Below are 15,708 nucleotides of genomic sequence, written 5' to 3' on the forward strand. Positions count from 1 at the left end.
AACATCTTTATACCATGAGTTTTAAAGTAAATTTGGACAACTTGATGATGAAGTCCAAGAAAGTATGAAAGGTCAGAAGATTGAATTATTCCTTAAGGGTGCAGATCCCATTCTGCAAGAGGAGCTTGTTGATTGCCTAGAAGATGCTACCTCCAAATCAGGAGTCAAGAGTGCATGGACAAATGTTACTAATGCAGTTAACATGATTGCTTGAAGAGAGCAGATACAACTAATATTGGGCTCTACTTAAACGTCAACAACTCCATTGATGGAGCTTGTTCCATCTTCAAAATCCCCTATTTCTTTGACTAATCAACCAACTTTTTTTCTTGTGGAGAAGCTAGATGTCAAAGTTGAAGAACGATGACAATCATCAACTCAAAGACCCATGAGAGAAGGATTTAAGAGGTATTGTACTTTGTATAACAACCAACAACATGACAAGAGAGAGTGTTCTGCCTTCTATGAGGCTAAAGCACAGAAGCTCGTCTTTTGGAAAGATAGAAAAATTCATGCAGTTGAAACTAGTCTTCCACTGGAACCAAATTTTGGCAATGGTGGAATGAAGAAAAGATTACAAGATGTAGCTGTAAAGAATGCCTACGCAACAATTGATGCAACAATCTAGAACTACAAATTGAACCAACTAAATCAAATTTGAAAGCATGTAAAGCTAATGTGCAATCTAAATTATTGATGCAGGTACTAGATCAAATGGAACGTGGTAAAGCAACCAAAGAAGATTTGGCTAACACCAGTCATTATATTCGAGGAATAACTGGTTGGAAAGAATCGATAGATTCTTTTTCTACCTTTATACATTTGGCTAACCTCAATTATAAAGAAGTCTTAGTTGAAGAAAAGAGAAGAAGATAAATGGAACCAAGGTCTTCCTCTTCTCGCTCTCCGAAAACAAGTAACTAGAAGAACACCTGAAAAACCAAAGCTTGCTGAAAATAGAAACCCCAGATCAAGAGATGGAATACGTGCCACAAACAAAGAAGATTGAAGGAAAGAAGAAAGGCAAGCAGCCAGGCTACAAATTGCACTCTGACATAAAATCTATAACCGATCTCAAGCGAGTCCTAGAACAATGAATTCTGGGAAGCAAAATTGAATTTACCTTAGGTGAAATTCTTAGAATTTTTAAACGTGAATTCCATGATATAATTATTGATGTAATCAAAAGGAAAATACAATATGTTGGTGATGAAGCTAAAGAAACACTGCATGCTTTTTTCCAAGTTCTTCGAGTTTTTGTGCATGATGAAGAGAAGCTAACTTCACAAGGAATTCATCTTGAAGCAGTTAAAGATTTAATTGGAGCAATTAAAGTTGAAGATAAAGATAGCATGAATGAAAAATTTAAGTGAAAGCTAAAAATTTAATGGTCGGTTGGTCCAAACCAGTTGGGCAGCCCACCTCTCAAAAAGAAGGCCCTCTACAGCACATGCATGAGAAGGAAGAGGCTCAGTTCATTCCAAGTAGCCACTACTCCCGTACACATTAGGCAAGAGCAACAATGGAGACAGTTGTCAAAATTGGAGAAAAATAAATACCATGTATTACACTCTTAGACCATGGCTTGGATACAAATGTCATGGCAAGGAGTCTCTATGAAAGTGGTGGATGGCTCATAGATGTTGATCCAGGTTTGTAAATGAGAGCTGCAAACAACTCTTCTGGAGAGTTATATGCAGCATGTCCTAATGTGGAGGAAACTACTAGAGACATAAAAGACAATTTTCATTTTTTTGTTCAAGACTCTTATAGTTACCCTATCATTCTTGAGCAACCTTACATTTCTGAAGCTCGCTTGGAAACAAAAGCTTATGATGATGGTTCTTCCTATGCTTGAATCTGAAGCAAGGATAATGGACGAGCTGTCCGATTTCTTACTATGTGTGTTAACCATCATTAAAATAGAGATCGACTGCGTGATTATCATGTGCCTCCTAATGCCCGAGAATCCAAGGTTTTCAGGCTACACTGCTGTAAAAGGAGGCTATGGCAGTGCGTCATGTAAAAAGATTGAACCTCCTTATGCTACAAAAATTGTGTCTCTAGCAAATCTATATGTATGTACAACCAATAGTATGGACTATTATAAGTCTCTTCCAGCCATGACCAAAGCTGAAAGAAAATATTTATATCATGTAAAAAAGAAGCTGAAAACTTATGACATGATGGCTGAAAATGAAGATATTTCAGGTATTTTTTTTGGACTGATTACTACTGACACATTGACTGAAATATATGCAACTGCTCATACAGAAAATTAGGTTAAAAATCAGTCCATAGAAGTATGTACATTGGATTTTTATCAAACAATTCAAGAATTTGTTGAGTAGAAAGACATTGGTGTACTCAACAAGACTGAAGCGCAAGTGGAGACAAAATACAAGATAGTGGATAAGAAAGTCAAGCTTGTGGCAATCCCATTGCCTCCTAAAAGTGTAGGGCTGGCTGATAGGGCAACAAATCAGTCAAGTCTTCATGATCCTTCCAACATTGGTCAAAAGTTTACATCTAAAAGTATTAAAGAGCTCAAAATAGGTGAAAATTCTTTCCTTTCATCAACTAAAAAACACTCTTTTATGCAAATGCTAAAGAAATATGGAAAGCTTTTGCATTTCAACCAAGTGAAATAGGCTATGTGGATCCAAATATTGTGACTCCTATGGTCATTTTTATGATCCCACATGTGCCTTGGAACCTCAAGCCCATTCCCATTCCAAGGGCACATTTTCCCAAATTATTGGAACTTCTAAATGAGAAGATTAGAATGAAGATTTTAAAACCTTCTTCAGTACCTTACTCAAATCGATTATTTACCGTGCCCAAGAAAAATGGATCCTTACGATTCATTCAAGATCTACAGCCTGTTAACCATGTCACAATCTGAAATGTTGGTTTGGGTGGTCCAATTGTTTGCTGAAGCTTTTGCACGTAGAGCAATTTATTCTATGGGCAACCTATATTCAGGATATGACCAATTTCAGCTTTCATTAGAAAGCTGAGATATTACCACAATGAAGACATCTCTTGGATTGGTCCACATGTATACTCTACCACAAGGTGCAACAAACTCCATAGCCCATATGATGAATGCCATGCACAAAGTCTTAAGGGACTTTATTCAACAACTTACTCTTCCATTTCTTGATGATGTACCTATCAAGGGATGTGAAGTCAATGAGAAGAATTGGGAGCTTGATGAAGATGGCTGCAGGACATTTGTAGTTCACCAGATTCATGATTGTGACATGATTTTGACAAGGCTAGAAGAGGTACATCTTACCCTTTCTGGAGTTAAGTCGATTTTTGGAGTAGAAGAAGTCCTAGTGGTTGGGCATCTTTGTGGCCCCTACGAATGTAAACCTTCACAAATCAAGATAGATACCATCAGCAAAATGCAAGAAAAATGCACAAACATTTCAAAGGTGAGAAGATTTATTGGCGCATGTGTATTCTATCTCATCTAGATACCACATTTTTCTCATGTTGCCGAAAATATTTATCAATTATTAAGAAAAGGCCAAAGATTCTCTTGAGGAAAAGAGCATACTCTCACTGTACGCAAACTAAAAAAGTTGTTAATTTTAGCCCCCACTCTCAAAAGGGCTGATTCTTCAAATGGTCAATCCATCATCCTTACTGTGGATACAAGTCCCATTAGGATAGGATGGGTTGTTGGCCAAGAAGACCTTGAAGACAACACGTATGAAATTTGTTTTGGAGCAAAGGTTCTCAATGAACGTCAAAGAAGGTATGGACAAGTAAAAAGGGAATTGTGGGGAGTTGTAACAGCATTAAAGTGTGATCGTGAATACTTTATAGGTGCTTCGGTAGTGGTAGAAACTAATTGTGTTCCACTCTTGGGCATGATTGCCAACTACTCTACACCTAACATTGCTATGCTAAGATGGATTGCATATATTAAATCTTCAACCCCAAATTAAAGCATATTGTAGGAAAGGCGAATCCAGTTGTTGATATGCTATCATGTGCAAGATATGACAATGAAGAAGAGCTGATGGAAGAAGATGAAGCTAAAGAATCTATACTTGCTGAATTTTATTCCATGGCTACTAAAAGTACATTTTTAGTTGTGCTGCATATACAAACCCAAAGCTGAATCTTGTAGGTGAAGCTAATCTTTTTAATGGTATAGCATTAAGTACAATAAGAACAGGAAAATGTACTGCTATAATTTAGCATACAACAACAAAGATCAAAGATTTATCTATGGAAGAAGGGTGTTCAACTAGAAGCCAGCATGCTCACTGCATTGCTCAAGTTCTAGTTCATTTTCTTGAAGAAGATTATGACGAAGATTGGTTGAAGATCAACCAATATTTGAGCACAATGAAGGAGTTATGGAATGATGAAGAGTTCAAGCATATTAAGAGGAAATCTTATGGCTTTTTTCTTAAAGAAGGGCATCCATGGAAGCACGCAAAGAAGAAGAAAAGAGCGCATGTCCGAGTTTTAGGTAACAAAAGATTGCAACAATAGGTAATGAAGGAATTTCATGAAAGCCTATGGACTGGCCATAGAGGCATATGGGGAACCTTTAGTAAAGTCAAAGAAAAATATTGGTGGCAAAACATATATTGGGACATTGCACATTTTGTTGAAACATGTTATGTGTGTCAGATGTATTCTATGGTCAAGCATCGAGATGGGTTGCAACCAACTTATCCTTTGTCTATACATTATAGATGGGTTATTCATCTTATAACTATGCCTACAAAAATATGGAATATGCAATATTTAGTGCTTGCAAGAGAGAATCTAACCAATCAAGTTGAAGGCAAATCCTTAACAACCAAATCCACTCAAGTTGTTTGCCGTTTTTTGCTTGAAGAAGTGTTTTGTAGATATGGTTGTGTGGGTAAAGTAATTGTAGATAGAGGAGAGTTGGATACTGATGAGGCACACAACTTCTTTGATCAATTGGGTATTAAGTTGGATTTAACATCAGTCTACAACCCTGAAGGTAATGGGAAAAGTGAGACAGGGCACCAATCTATTCTCAAAGATCTAGCATAGTCTTGTAGAGAAAAGATCAAAGAATGACCTAAAATGCTACCTTTCGCATTATGGGCTGACTCGACTACTACTCACAGTATAGTGACTGGCTATATGCCAGCTTAACTTATGCATGGACGACAACCAATTATGCCAATTGAAGAATCTATTCTCACATAGAGTCTTCTACCTTGGGAGAAATGCATTAGTAGAGAAGAGTTGCTAACTTTGTGCATATGGCAGCTAGAAAGAAGGCCTGAAGATGTTCAAGTAGCTATTGAGAAGCTAAAGACATCAAGACTAAAGAACAAAAGAAGATTTGATAAGCGACATCGACTTCGGCCAAGAGCAATTCAAGAAAACGACTAGGTGCTTGTCTATGACAGCAGCCTAGATAATCAATACAGTGCTTCTAGGAAGATGGTAAAGCGTTGGTTTGGCCCGTATGTGGTAAAGGTCACTCATGACAATGCCGCATATTTATTGGCTGAATTGGATGGAACAACCATGAAGATACCCATAGCTGCAAAAAGAATCAAGCTCTTCAAACGAAGAGAAAGTTCAACATATGAGTTAAAAGACTTGGATATAATTCAAGAGCATGAAGAAATAGAGGAAGAAGAAGAGATAGAAGATGAAGACATTGACATGGCAGAAGATACTTCTTCTGACACAGCAAGACTTTAGCACATGCTAGAGGATGTGTAAGTTAGGAGGGGGTGGATGTCATACCACTACATGTACACCGTGTAAATAGATCTAGAGTGTGCCTTTCTTATTGATTTGGAGAGCCAATGCCATTTTAGACATTAGTGTTAGTGTCCATGGTTCAAAAATATTAGATTTTTGGACAAGTTTTAGCCAATTTTTGATATTTTAGATATTATCTCTTGTAAAAATCCATAAAACTGTAGAAAACTTCTAGATTAGGATAACATGTAAAAGAAATCATGTAGCTTTCAGCTAATTTGAGAGGATTTTATGTAAAAAGAAAGATTAGTGAAATCATGCAATGCGTGATCGCTGTTTTCAAGCAGTGAACAACACTCTGAAGTTGAAGATGAAGAGGGAGTGATCTAGCAGAATTTGGTTTAGGTATGCTAGTATTTTACCCCCCTTTTGGAGCTAATGGAAGCATCAGATTGATGATTTGAGCAGCATAGAGGAAGGTATTATTTTATACATGTTTTTGTCTATTATAGTTTTATCTTCTCATAGTGCAGGAATAAACTGTCAGGATTCATCTTTGTTAGTATTCTTCTACATTTTCTATTTCCTTTTGTGATTATTCTTCTACGTCTTCTATTTCTTCAAACCCCTTCTCTTCCATCTACTCCTTTCCTTGAATCTCCCTTCACTCTGCTATCTCTTAACCTCGTGGTGGAATTTCAACACCAAACGCTCCGACACCATGTTAGGTGAAGTTTCTGCTATCATTAGAGGTGAATTTCCAAATATATTTTCTACACCTTTTTAGGATATTTGCAAGAAATAATATCCAAAATATCAAAAATAGGATACACTTGTCCAAAAATCTCGTATTTTGGACCTATCCATACTATGGACATTGATACTAATGACTAATATGACATTGACTCTCTAGATCAATAAGAAAGTTGAATGATATTGATACACTTCAAGGTTTTTAACATAGTGTCTACATGTAGCGGCATGACACTATATATGGGTGATGCCACAATATTCATATCTCAAGTGCTAACGTCTACAAGATTTGGTTATTTAATGGAATTTTAACGATTGTTTGGTTTACTATGGCTAACTATATTTATTCAATCAATTATTTTTCTAACATGATTATCTAAATTTTTGGCAACTAATATGTAGAGCAAGATGAATTGGATACATGCACTAAGTGCAATTATTAAATAGACACACCATCATTTGCTCTAAGGCATGCACACACTCTCTTTGTAAATATTTATTGACATTTGATATTTTAGGAGATATATTGAAGATTCTAGAAATATTTTATGACTCTCAACACTTGTGGGTTGTGCAACAGATTGCAACTATCTATATAGTGAACTCAAGTTCTTTTATGAAAAGAGTGATTGTAAAAGGGCTTATCTTTGGGCAAAGCAAGATTTATTTTAATATTATAAATACGGCATGGAGAAGATGCCCACTCTATGTATAGGGAAAGATTGCATCCAATAGTGTGTTGCTCAATTTTTCTTTACTCTTCTTCAAGTCTATTTTGAGTTTTATTAGTTGTGCTTTCATTTTTATGAGTAAAAGAGAGTAAATGAAAGCTTCTTATGCTTGCTACACGCAAGCTTCACATCTAATCTGTGCAACACAAGACCTTCTTGATCATTTGAACTTGTATTCATTGCAAATACACTAAATTTTATTATTATTTAATTTAAATAAGCTTAATTGAAGTGCTACAGAAAATACATCATATGCCTTCTGATCTAATAATACACAAATGGAGTACAAACAAGTTGTGGTAAGATTTTGATCAAAATACATTAAGATAATTAATTTTGTAAGCTACCATAAACAAGTTACATAATTTTTATTTGTGTTATTAGTTGTAGAGTCCTCATCAAGATGATAGCTATTTGATGATTTGAAGATAATTGCAAATGCTAGAAGATTGGTTAAGTTTATTTAACTTAATAATGATAGACTCATAAAGGTAATGTGAAAGATGCTTACTTTAAAATAGAGTTTCACTCAAAAGATAGCCAATTCTAAAATAATAGTAGACTAATACTCTTTTATTTAAAATATGTGATAGCTTTTCAAGGATTGTTACAATAGTAAGTATGTTTCATATATATGACCATAAATAATCGCCAATTCTTAATTGCATACAAGAAAAGCAAGGAGACATGTTGGCCATAGAGAGTATGGAAGTAGACAATAGTGGACAGATGGCCACAAGTGTAGTCAATGAAGGTATGCTTCCAATACATAAGGCAATCAAAGTATTAAAGAAAAGAAAAAGGACTCCTAAAAAGGATGTTCCTCCTACTAAGAAAATTCCTTGCAAAAAATGAAATGTTTTTATATATTGCCTTGTAAGACTTCACGTATGTAAATCGTAAAGAACGCAAATAGAAATTTGCTACAATATCTAAACTTGTATTTATATTGAAAATAAAGATATATTTTTCTCATCAATATTATTGAACTGTATATTTTTATCTCCTCTTTGATATCCACAAAAAAATTAACACAAATGTTATCTTCATAAAGAGCATCAAGATTCCTGTCCAAAACAACTAGACTACCATCGATATAATGCCATGAATCTAATGTAATAAAAGATAAGGGTGAAATTTTAAGTAGCAACCATGCATCCACAATCCATGGTACTCTCTGTATCTCAAAAAGCATTTTACTTTCGTAGCTTTTGCTAGTGGCTAAACTTGGCAAAGGTTGCTAAAGGCTTGTAAAATTAGGCAAATGAAGGAGGGGTATTGCTCGCCATTGGCCATATTACATAGGAAAAATATAATTTGATCATTAAAAAATTTTACATTCTCTACAAGCTATATTTTTCTCATACCTTTGTATATTTCTTCTCTAATCAAACCATATATAACATCATATAATATCAATAATAGACTTAACTAATTACCATTTCTGAAGATTAGAAAGATCGATATTTATAAATAGAAATAAAATTTATCATAGTAAAACCTAATACCAAGTTTGAGAAAAGAAAAGAACTAAGAATGAAATACTTACAATTTGTTTGCAATGCAAGATTTGAAGTTTAAGGTTCTAAATGTAACTCCCTATGCATAAACACATGTACTACTAAAATCTCTTTTATGCTATTCTTATTTACTCTAAGTCTAAGATCTTTGATTCTACCCTTCCAAGTAGTAATAAAGATCTATCACATCTTTGTCTTTCCCTACTTTTTGCATGCTACATGGTAATCCAACTACCTTTGCTAATAATAGTAAGAATCCATCTTTTATCTAATTGGAATAAATTAAATACAGATAGATGTGAATTTAGAGCTTGGGCACCTTGTTGAATATTGAATTTTTGTATCCATGGCAAAGAGAGGGGAGAGAGAGAAAAAAGCTATCACACAAAGGAAGAAAAGAGACGAGAAGAATAAAACATAGGAGACAAAAAGATGAATGCTGGGCTTTTTGGTCATTTGAATTTAGATTCAATTGTTATTATCATATAATCCTAGATATATTATTAATATAAAGTGACGTACATCCTATGTCATTAATATAAAAGATGTCATAAGTACAATTATGAGATGTTAAACATAGATATTATTAATATAAATGTATAATAATATTATATTTATATATTTTGTAAAATATTATTTTTCTTTTTAAAACATATTTTTTAAAAACGAAGACTTTGGTTCCATTGGTCTTGAGTGCTCTCTCTCTCTCTCTCTCTCTCTATACCCTAAAAGGCTTTTATAAATGGGAGGTGCTACTAAGCTACTTTTAAGCATGGCTACAACTAGCCATGAACCAAAAATGTTTCCTCAATCACTAACACCATAACTACAATGCTCAATTTACTTAACTTCAATGAATACCAAGGGACTATATTGGGTCCATAGGGGAACCTTTGTAGACTACTCTTACTCATTTAAACTCACATTCGACCAATACATCGAATCTATGAAGGCCAATAATACCAAGAAGCTAGAAATGGAGAGGCAAAAGGAGAAGATATGAATTGAAGGGCAACAAAATAAGCAAGCAAAGATGGTTGCTATAGAAGCTAAGAGGAGGCAATGAGATCATGAAAAGCAAGAAAGGGGAGAAATGACGAGATAGAAGCTCAATTCATAAAATTGGAAAGGCACATGAGGGTAGTCCTTTGGGAGGGATTAATGGTAGATATCCGATGCTTGCAACCCCTATATGTTCCTAGAGAAGCATCTCAATTAAGAAGGGTAGCACAACTCTATGCAATAAGGGGGAAATGACATTGGTAGCAATGTAATAACATGACTACCAATGGTATTTTGTAAGAAGCATAGTCCATTCCTCCCTAGGCAACATGGTTTTGCATACTTATTGTTGTTGACATATTAGCAGAAATAGTAGTTTTGTTGCACAATATTGATGCAAGCCTAGCCAATTGGTATTCTAGTTCCATTGTAATTTTCCCCCTTCCAATCTACTACTTCAAATGAAGGTGGCTATTAACTACCTAGTTGCATGATTGCCTAGTATGACTATTGTAGTTATATTAATGATGCCAGGAGGCATATTCCACGGTGGATTCCGTGAGGTTTTACGGTGGATTCCGTAAACTTAGATGACCGGGGCTCATACGCAAAGAGGATTCTTTGTGCGAGAAGTTGATGGGGACGCCTGTCCTTTTCGGGCGTTTCATTAATTTAGTGTGTACATGGGTGATTCCATAGCGGGTGATTCCGCAAAATGCATATTAAATTAATAAACGTTTATGAGTTTAGAGTGCGCACTCGTAATAAATTAAGGTTAGGATTTATTTCTAACCAGTTGATTTATTTATGTAGCTGAAGACTGCTAGGTATTCACTTTTGTCGGTTTAATTGTGTTATTTTACTAACGATTGTGAATGCTTCAGTTGATGTGTAGAGATAGCAGCAGTGGCGGAGGAAAGCATTGGAGTCTAGCGGGTTTTCGACCTTTGGACTATATTTTGATAGGCGCCACGCCTATATTTTGTTATGTCTATAGAGACATCGATTATTTATTATTATTTTGTATGCGTTTATGCGCCTGGATATGTTATTTTTATTTGGACATTGAGATTGGGCGTGCCAGACTCTTTGGGCACCGTCCATTAGCTTTATTTTCCTATTTTTGGTAGAAAGCAAACTCAAAAGCTAAAAGCTTGTCATATTTTTGTAATTGGGCTATTTTTGAGCAAAAAGATTGGAAATATACATTAAATACATGCTTTGTGAAGCGCTCACACAAGGCATGGGGGAGATTCAACCCAATTTGTCTCTTGTCTCATGTCGTGCTTGCTTTTACATGGGTTTTTGTGCTAAAAAGTAGAGTACTTTGTTCTTGGGGGACCTTCCGGGATTCACCACGTGAGCTATCTGCGTCCGATCTGCGCACCAGTACAAAAGTGAATACCTAGCAGTCTTCAGCTACATAAATAAATCAACTGGTTAGAAATAAATCCTAACCTTAATTTATTACGAGTGCACACTCTAAACTCATAAACGTTTATTAATTTAATATGCATTTTGCGGAATCACCCGCTATGGAATCACCCATGTACACACTAAATTAATGAAACGCCCGAAAAGGACAGGCGTCCCCATCAACTTCTCGCACAAAGAATCCTCTTTGCGTATGAGCCCCGGTCATCTAAGTTTACGGAATCCACCGTAAAACCTCACGGAATCCACCGTGGAATATGCCTCCTGGCATCAATTAATAACAACTAAACATTTATAGTCTAAACCTATTCAAGCGAATATAACATTTTTAATGTAAAGTTTAGCATGTTATAACATAAGTGCATAGCTCTAATCATATGGGTACAAGTAGGCTTCGATCATATAGGTTTCAATCATACAAATACAAGTTAAGAATTCAATATATATGTTATTTCTTCAATTGTGCAATGTCATAAGCCTCTCAACAAGTACTTGGCGTGCCCATTTGAGAGGTTCATAGCTTAGTAGTAATTAAACCTCCATAAACTAAACTAATACTACTTGGATACTACTTGCTTGCACAACTTGTACCTTCATTGATTCTGAAGGTGCATTAAGTGCTAGTCGAAGTTGACTCAACCCATAGATCGCCATATAAAACTAATAGAATCATATTCAATCTCCCTTGATACAAGGTGAATAATAAAGTTTACACATTCTTTACCTCTTTTAGAGTTTTCCTCCACTTTACCATCTTGATCAAGCATAAGAAAATGTTTGAGGGAGGAGCAACACATGCATACCTCCTCATTTCAGAAAATGTAACATGCTACACATGGAGCTAGATTCATCCTTTGCAAGTGTGTGGTAAAAAATAATTGAAAGCTCTTCCAATCCTTGATACAACGGGGACAACGTAGCCATCATGGAGTATGCTTAGTCTTGAAGGCATTAAGCTTTGCAATATATCATTTATACATGGAAAAGTTGACAAGACTCTCTTTGTCCAACCAATCATAGTTATATTTTTAAACATTCCTTTCCAACTCGCAGCGTCAAGGGCACGGCACTTCAGGGGCTGGGGCTGGGGCCTTGGGCAGCACTTTATCAGCCGAGGCTGCAAAATCATTTGGGTGACGCAGGAGCTGACGTAAGTAGACAAACGACTTAAAGGAACGTATCTTTTTTTTTAAATGTGGAAATTACGGAAAAAATAAGTCCTTATAAACTTGCAGGATTGCAGGTTCGGCTCCAATTAACAAGCTCACACACTCAACTTGCTCGCTCGCTCGGAGACACACACACACACACTCTCTCTCTCTCTCCAACCCCACCCGCTTGCAATCTCATGGCGACGACGAGGCAGCCTCATGCGCTGGTAGTCCCCGCGCCAGGGCAAGGCCACATCAATCCCTGTATGAGGCTAGCGAGTGCCCTCTCGAGGATAGGCTTCTCCATCTCCTTCGTCTTGTTCTCCGCCACCTATGGCGAGCTGAAGGAGCAGGGGCGCCTGACCGGCGAACTCCTGCAGGCAGATGGAATATCATCAAACAACAACGTCAATAATAATATCCGCGTCCATGTCCTGGAGGACGGCATTGATAAGGTGGTCGAGGAGGAGGAGAAGGTAAGTGGCCGCGTGCCGCCGTCGTTGGCCGCCACGGACGCCATGCGAGACAACCTCGCCAGCCTCATCTCGAGCCTCTCAGAGCAGGGCAGTCCGGTCACCTGCCTCGTCTCCGATTCTTTCGCCTTCTGGACCCAACACGTCGCCGATCGCCTCTCCCTCCCGCGAGTCGACTATTGGCCCTCAAACGCCCTTGCCTACATCCTCAATGCCAACATCGCTCTCTTGTACGAGAAGGGCCTGCTGAAAAGAGTAAGGAACACAGTACACTCTCTCGTCGCGTCCATCTTATATTCTCTTGCACGAGGAGCTGCGCGCACATTACGCTCTTCCAAGCTAATTGTTACACACACACACACATTAAGCTCTTCCAAGCTAATTATTTCAGCTGATAATTGCGACCTCCTGTTTGCTTAGTTGCTGACTCGCCCTCTGCACTTCTCACACTCAATTATTACAGAAAGTGAGGAGGCCATCTTCACCTAGTCATCTGGGAAAGTGTTAAACGAAGATTCAATGATTAGAGAAATTCCTTTTAGAATCTTTATATGCACATTCTGATAGGAATGTTTTTCAATTGCTCTTCACACATTTTCTTGGCAGATTTCCACGAATATTCCCATGTTCGAAAAAGGAACTTCCCCCCCCCCTCCCCTTTCGTAATGTTCAACATCTCTACAATGTTCTCAAAGTGTCGAATATAGGGAGCTTCTGCGAATTATGTTGGCAAATGTGTCTCCAACTTCTTGTGTAAATGTCTATTATATGTATAAGGGTGGTATATGTAAATGTCTGGTATGTTATGGTGCTATTGAGAGCAGAACAATGTCATCCTCCAAGCCCTTGAGACCCTTCTTTTTGCTGTTACTTCCGTGAAGGAGGCTCTCGTAAAGGAGTTGTAATATATACCTTTATTTAATATAAATACTTTTGCGCATTAAAAAACTTGTCGTTTTTGGGTTGTTTTCTGATATATCCATTTTTTCGTCGATTTTACAATCAGGAACCGAACCTGTGCGTTGGAAAAGCCAGAACCCAGTGATGATCGACTTCATACCAGGCCTGCCTCCATTTCCGCTGGAGCATTTTCCGCAGGAAATGAGATTCGCAGAGCTTACTAACCCATTTGTGCAGTTCTTCCTGGAAATAGGCCGCCAATCGAGACGAGCCGAGAGGATTCTCATCCACACCTTGGCAGAGCTGGAGCCCGTGGCTCTGGAATCCCACAGGAAGGCAGGAATCTCGGCCTATGCCATAGGCCCTTTGCTATCCCTCCCCACAGAGACATCTAAGCAAATTAGAGATGGAGAAGAACAAGAGGAGGAGGAGGAGGAGAGTATCAAATGGCTGCACACACAAGCCCCCTCATCAGTCATTTACATCGCCTTCGGTAGCTATGCCACTCTCTCATCGAATGACCTCTTCGAGCTTGCCTCCGGCTTAGAGTCGAGTCACCAACCATTCCTTTGGGCGATTCGACCCAAGTCGTACGAAGGTGAGTTGTCGCAATTGTTGCCCCAAGGATTTTTTTCTAGAACCAAGGACAGAGGGCTTGTCACCGGTTGGGCGCCCCAAGAGGCTGTCCTTGCCCATCCCTCTATTGGCGGATTCCTCTCACATTGTGGGTGGAATTCTACCTTAGAGAGTCTTTGTGCAGGTGTCCCAATACTTGGGTGCCCAAAAGGAGCTGACCAAAGATCGAATGCACACTACATTGCACAAGTTTGGAAGGTGGGATTCGAGCTAGAGAGGACCTTAGAAGGAGGCTTAGATAGAAATCATGTGGAAAAGGGTGTACTTATACTAATGAAGGAGGATAATGGCGATAAAGCAAGGAAAAAGGCCAAAGAGATTATGCAAATTGCCATAGTAACTTCCCAAGATGGGGGCCATTCTAAGAATAATTTGTATAAGTTTTATGAAGACATGAAGGAGCGATGTCATGTTTAACGATTCAAGCATAAGAAATATTTGCATTCAATGCACTCCAACTGAGACTTGCGATTTTCAAATCGTTGAGATGTGACTCCTGCCCTCATGCAAGACATTCATCTATTGTCTTTATTGTGAAAGACTAAGCATATTGCAAGTTCTTATACAATCATGATAATATTTCCAAGTATATATGTAAACCTTATGCAATTGCCATTTTTGTCACATTGACACGTTCTACTATGTGTGCATGTGTATGAGCACTCGCACACACCCACACCCCAATACTTAGTGATTTGAGTCAACATATACTCACACATGTGAATGTTTATATTGTCGTTAGTTTATCTTTTTTTGTCACACACACACACACACACACACCCACACACACACACAAATTAGATTGCAATATGATCCTTCTTAACCCACATAATTTATGTACACAACCGAACAATCTGCTATAGCATACTTTGGTGTAGTTGTGTGGACGCGTGCACATACACATTGACTCTCTAATTATGTAATCAAGTCTACATAAGCTTGAGCATCAATGTTGGCCAAAAAATTTATGCACATGTATAATCTTTAATAGCATACAATAACAAATGAATTCGATTCAATTAAAGTTTTAAAAATAGGGTAATGAGGCCAGATGTGAAATAGCTAACAATTTGTACATCTATTTCATCATATACATAATATTTTGAGATGTGAGACTATAGAGCTAAGTGTAATGACAAGGTACAATTGAAGGGCATTGGCAAAACAAATTTGAGCTTGCGTTGTGAACAATGGAAGTTAGATTCACCTGTTGAAATACATGGCATATGAAAGATCAAAAGGGTCAATTGTAGAACATGGATTTAACCACCCATCCATAGGCATTGAAGCAAGCAATATTAGTTCCCTATACCCACTACATCATTAATCAAGGCTTGTATTTGAGCCATCAATTTATCATATTTGACTTCTGTTGGTTCCAACC

The 15,708-nt window shown here is 37.4% G+C and overlaps 1 protein-coding gene across 2 annotated transcripts; it reads left to right on the forward strand.

Moving 5' to 3' along the window:
• Window positions 1-12,408: 12,408 nt before the first annotated feature.
• LOC148019130 (7-deoxyloganetin glucosyltransferase-like) lies at window positions 12,409-14,956 on the forward strand. 2 transcript variants are annotated; one of them, XM_087660653.1, is made up of 2 exons: window positions 12,409-13,030; window positions 13,781-14,956. In XM_087660653.1, the coding sequence occupies exons 1-2, from the start codon at window positions 12,513-12,515 to the stop codon at window positions 14,739-14,741; spliced, it is 1,479 nt and encodes a 492-aa protein (XP_087516779.1). In that variant the 5' UTR covers window positions 12,409-12,512; the 3' UTR covers window positions 14,742-14,956. The 2 variants fall into 2 exon arrangements, with proteins under 2 accessions (XP_087516779.1, XP_087516778.1); XM_087660652.1 differs by having other exon boundaries at window positions 12,409-13,043; window positions 13,795-13,980.
• Window positions 14,957-15,708: the final 752 nt, after the last annotated feature.

The sequence above is a fragment of the Lygodium microphyllum genome, chromosome 20 (assembly GCF_053477565.2).
Source record: "Lygodium microphyllum isolate KBCC chromosome 20, Lygodium_microphyllum_v1.1.10, whole genome shotgun sequence".
Taxonomy (NCBI): domain Eukaryota; kingdom Viridiplantae; phylum Streptophyta; class Polypodiopsida; order Schizaeales; family Lygodiaceae; genus Lygodium; species Lygodium microphyllum.

Bases quoted from the DNA above. Each gene is read 5' to 3' on its own strand.
- LOC148019130 (XM_087660653.1), top strand. From the start codon at position 12,513: ATGGCGACGACGAGGCAGCCTCATGCGCTGGTAGTCCCCGCGCCAGGG. The intron at 13,031-13,780 runs CCTGCTGAAAAG...CATTTTTTCGTC, and splicing joins GCTCTCTTGTACGAGAAGGG to GATTTTACAATCAGGAACCG.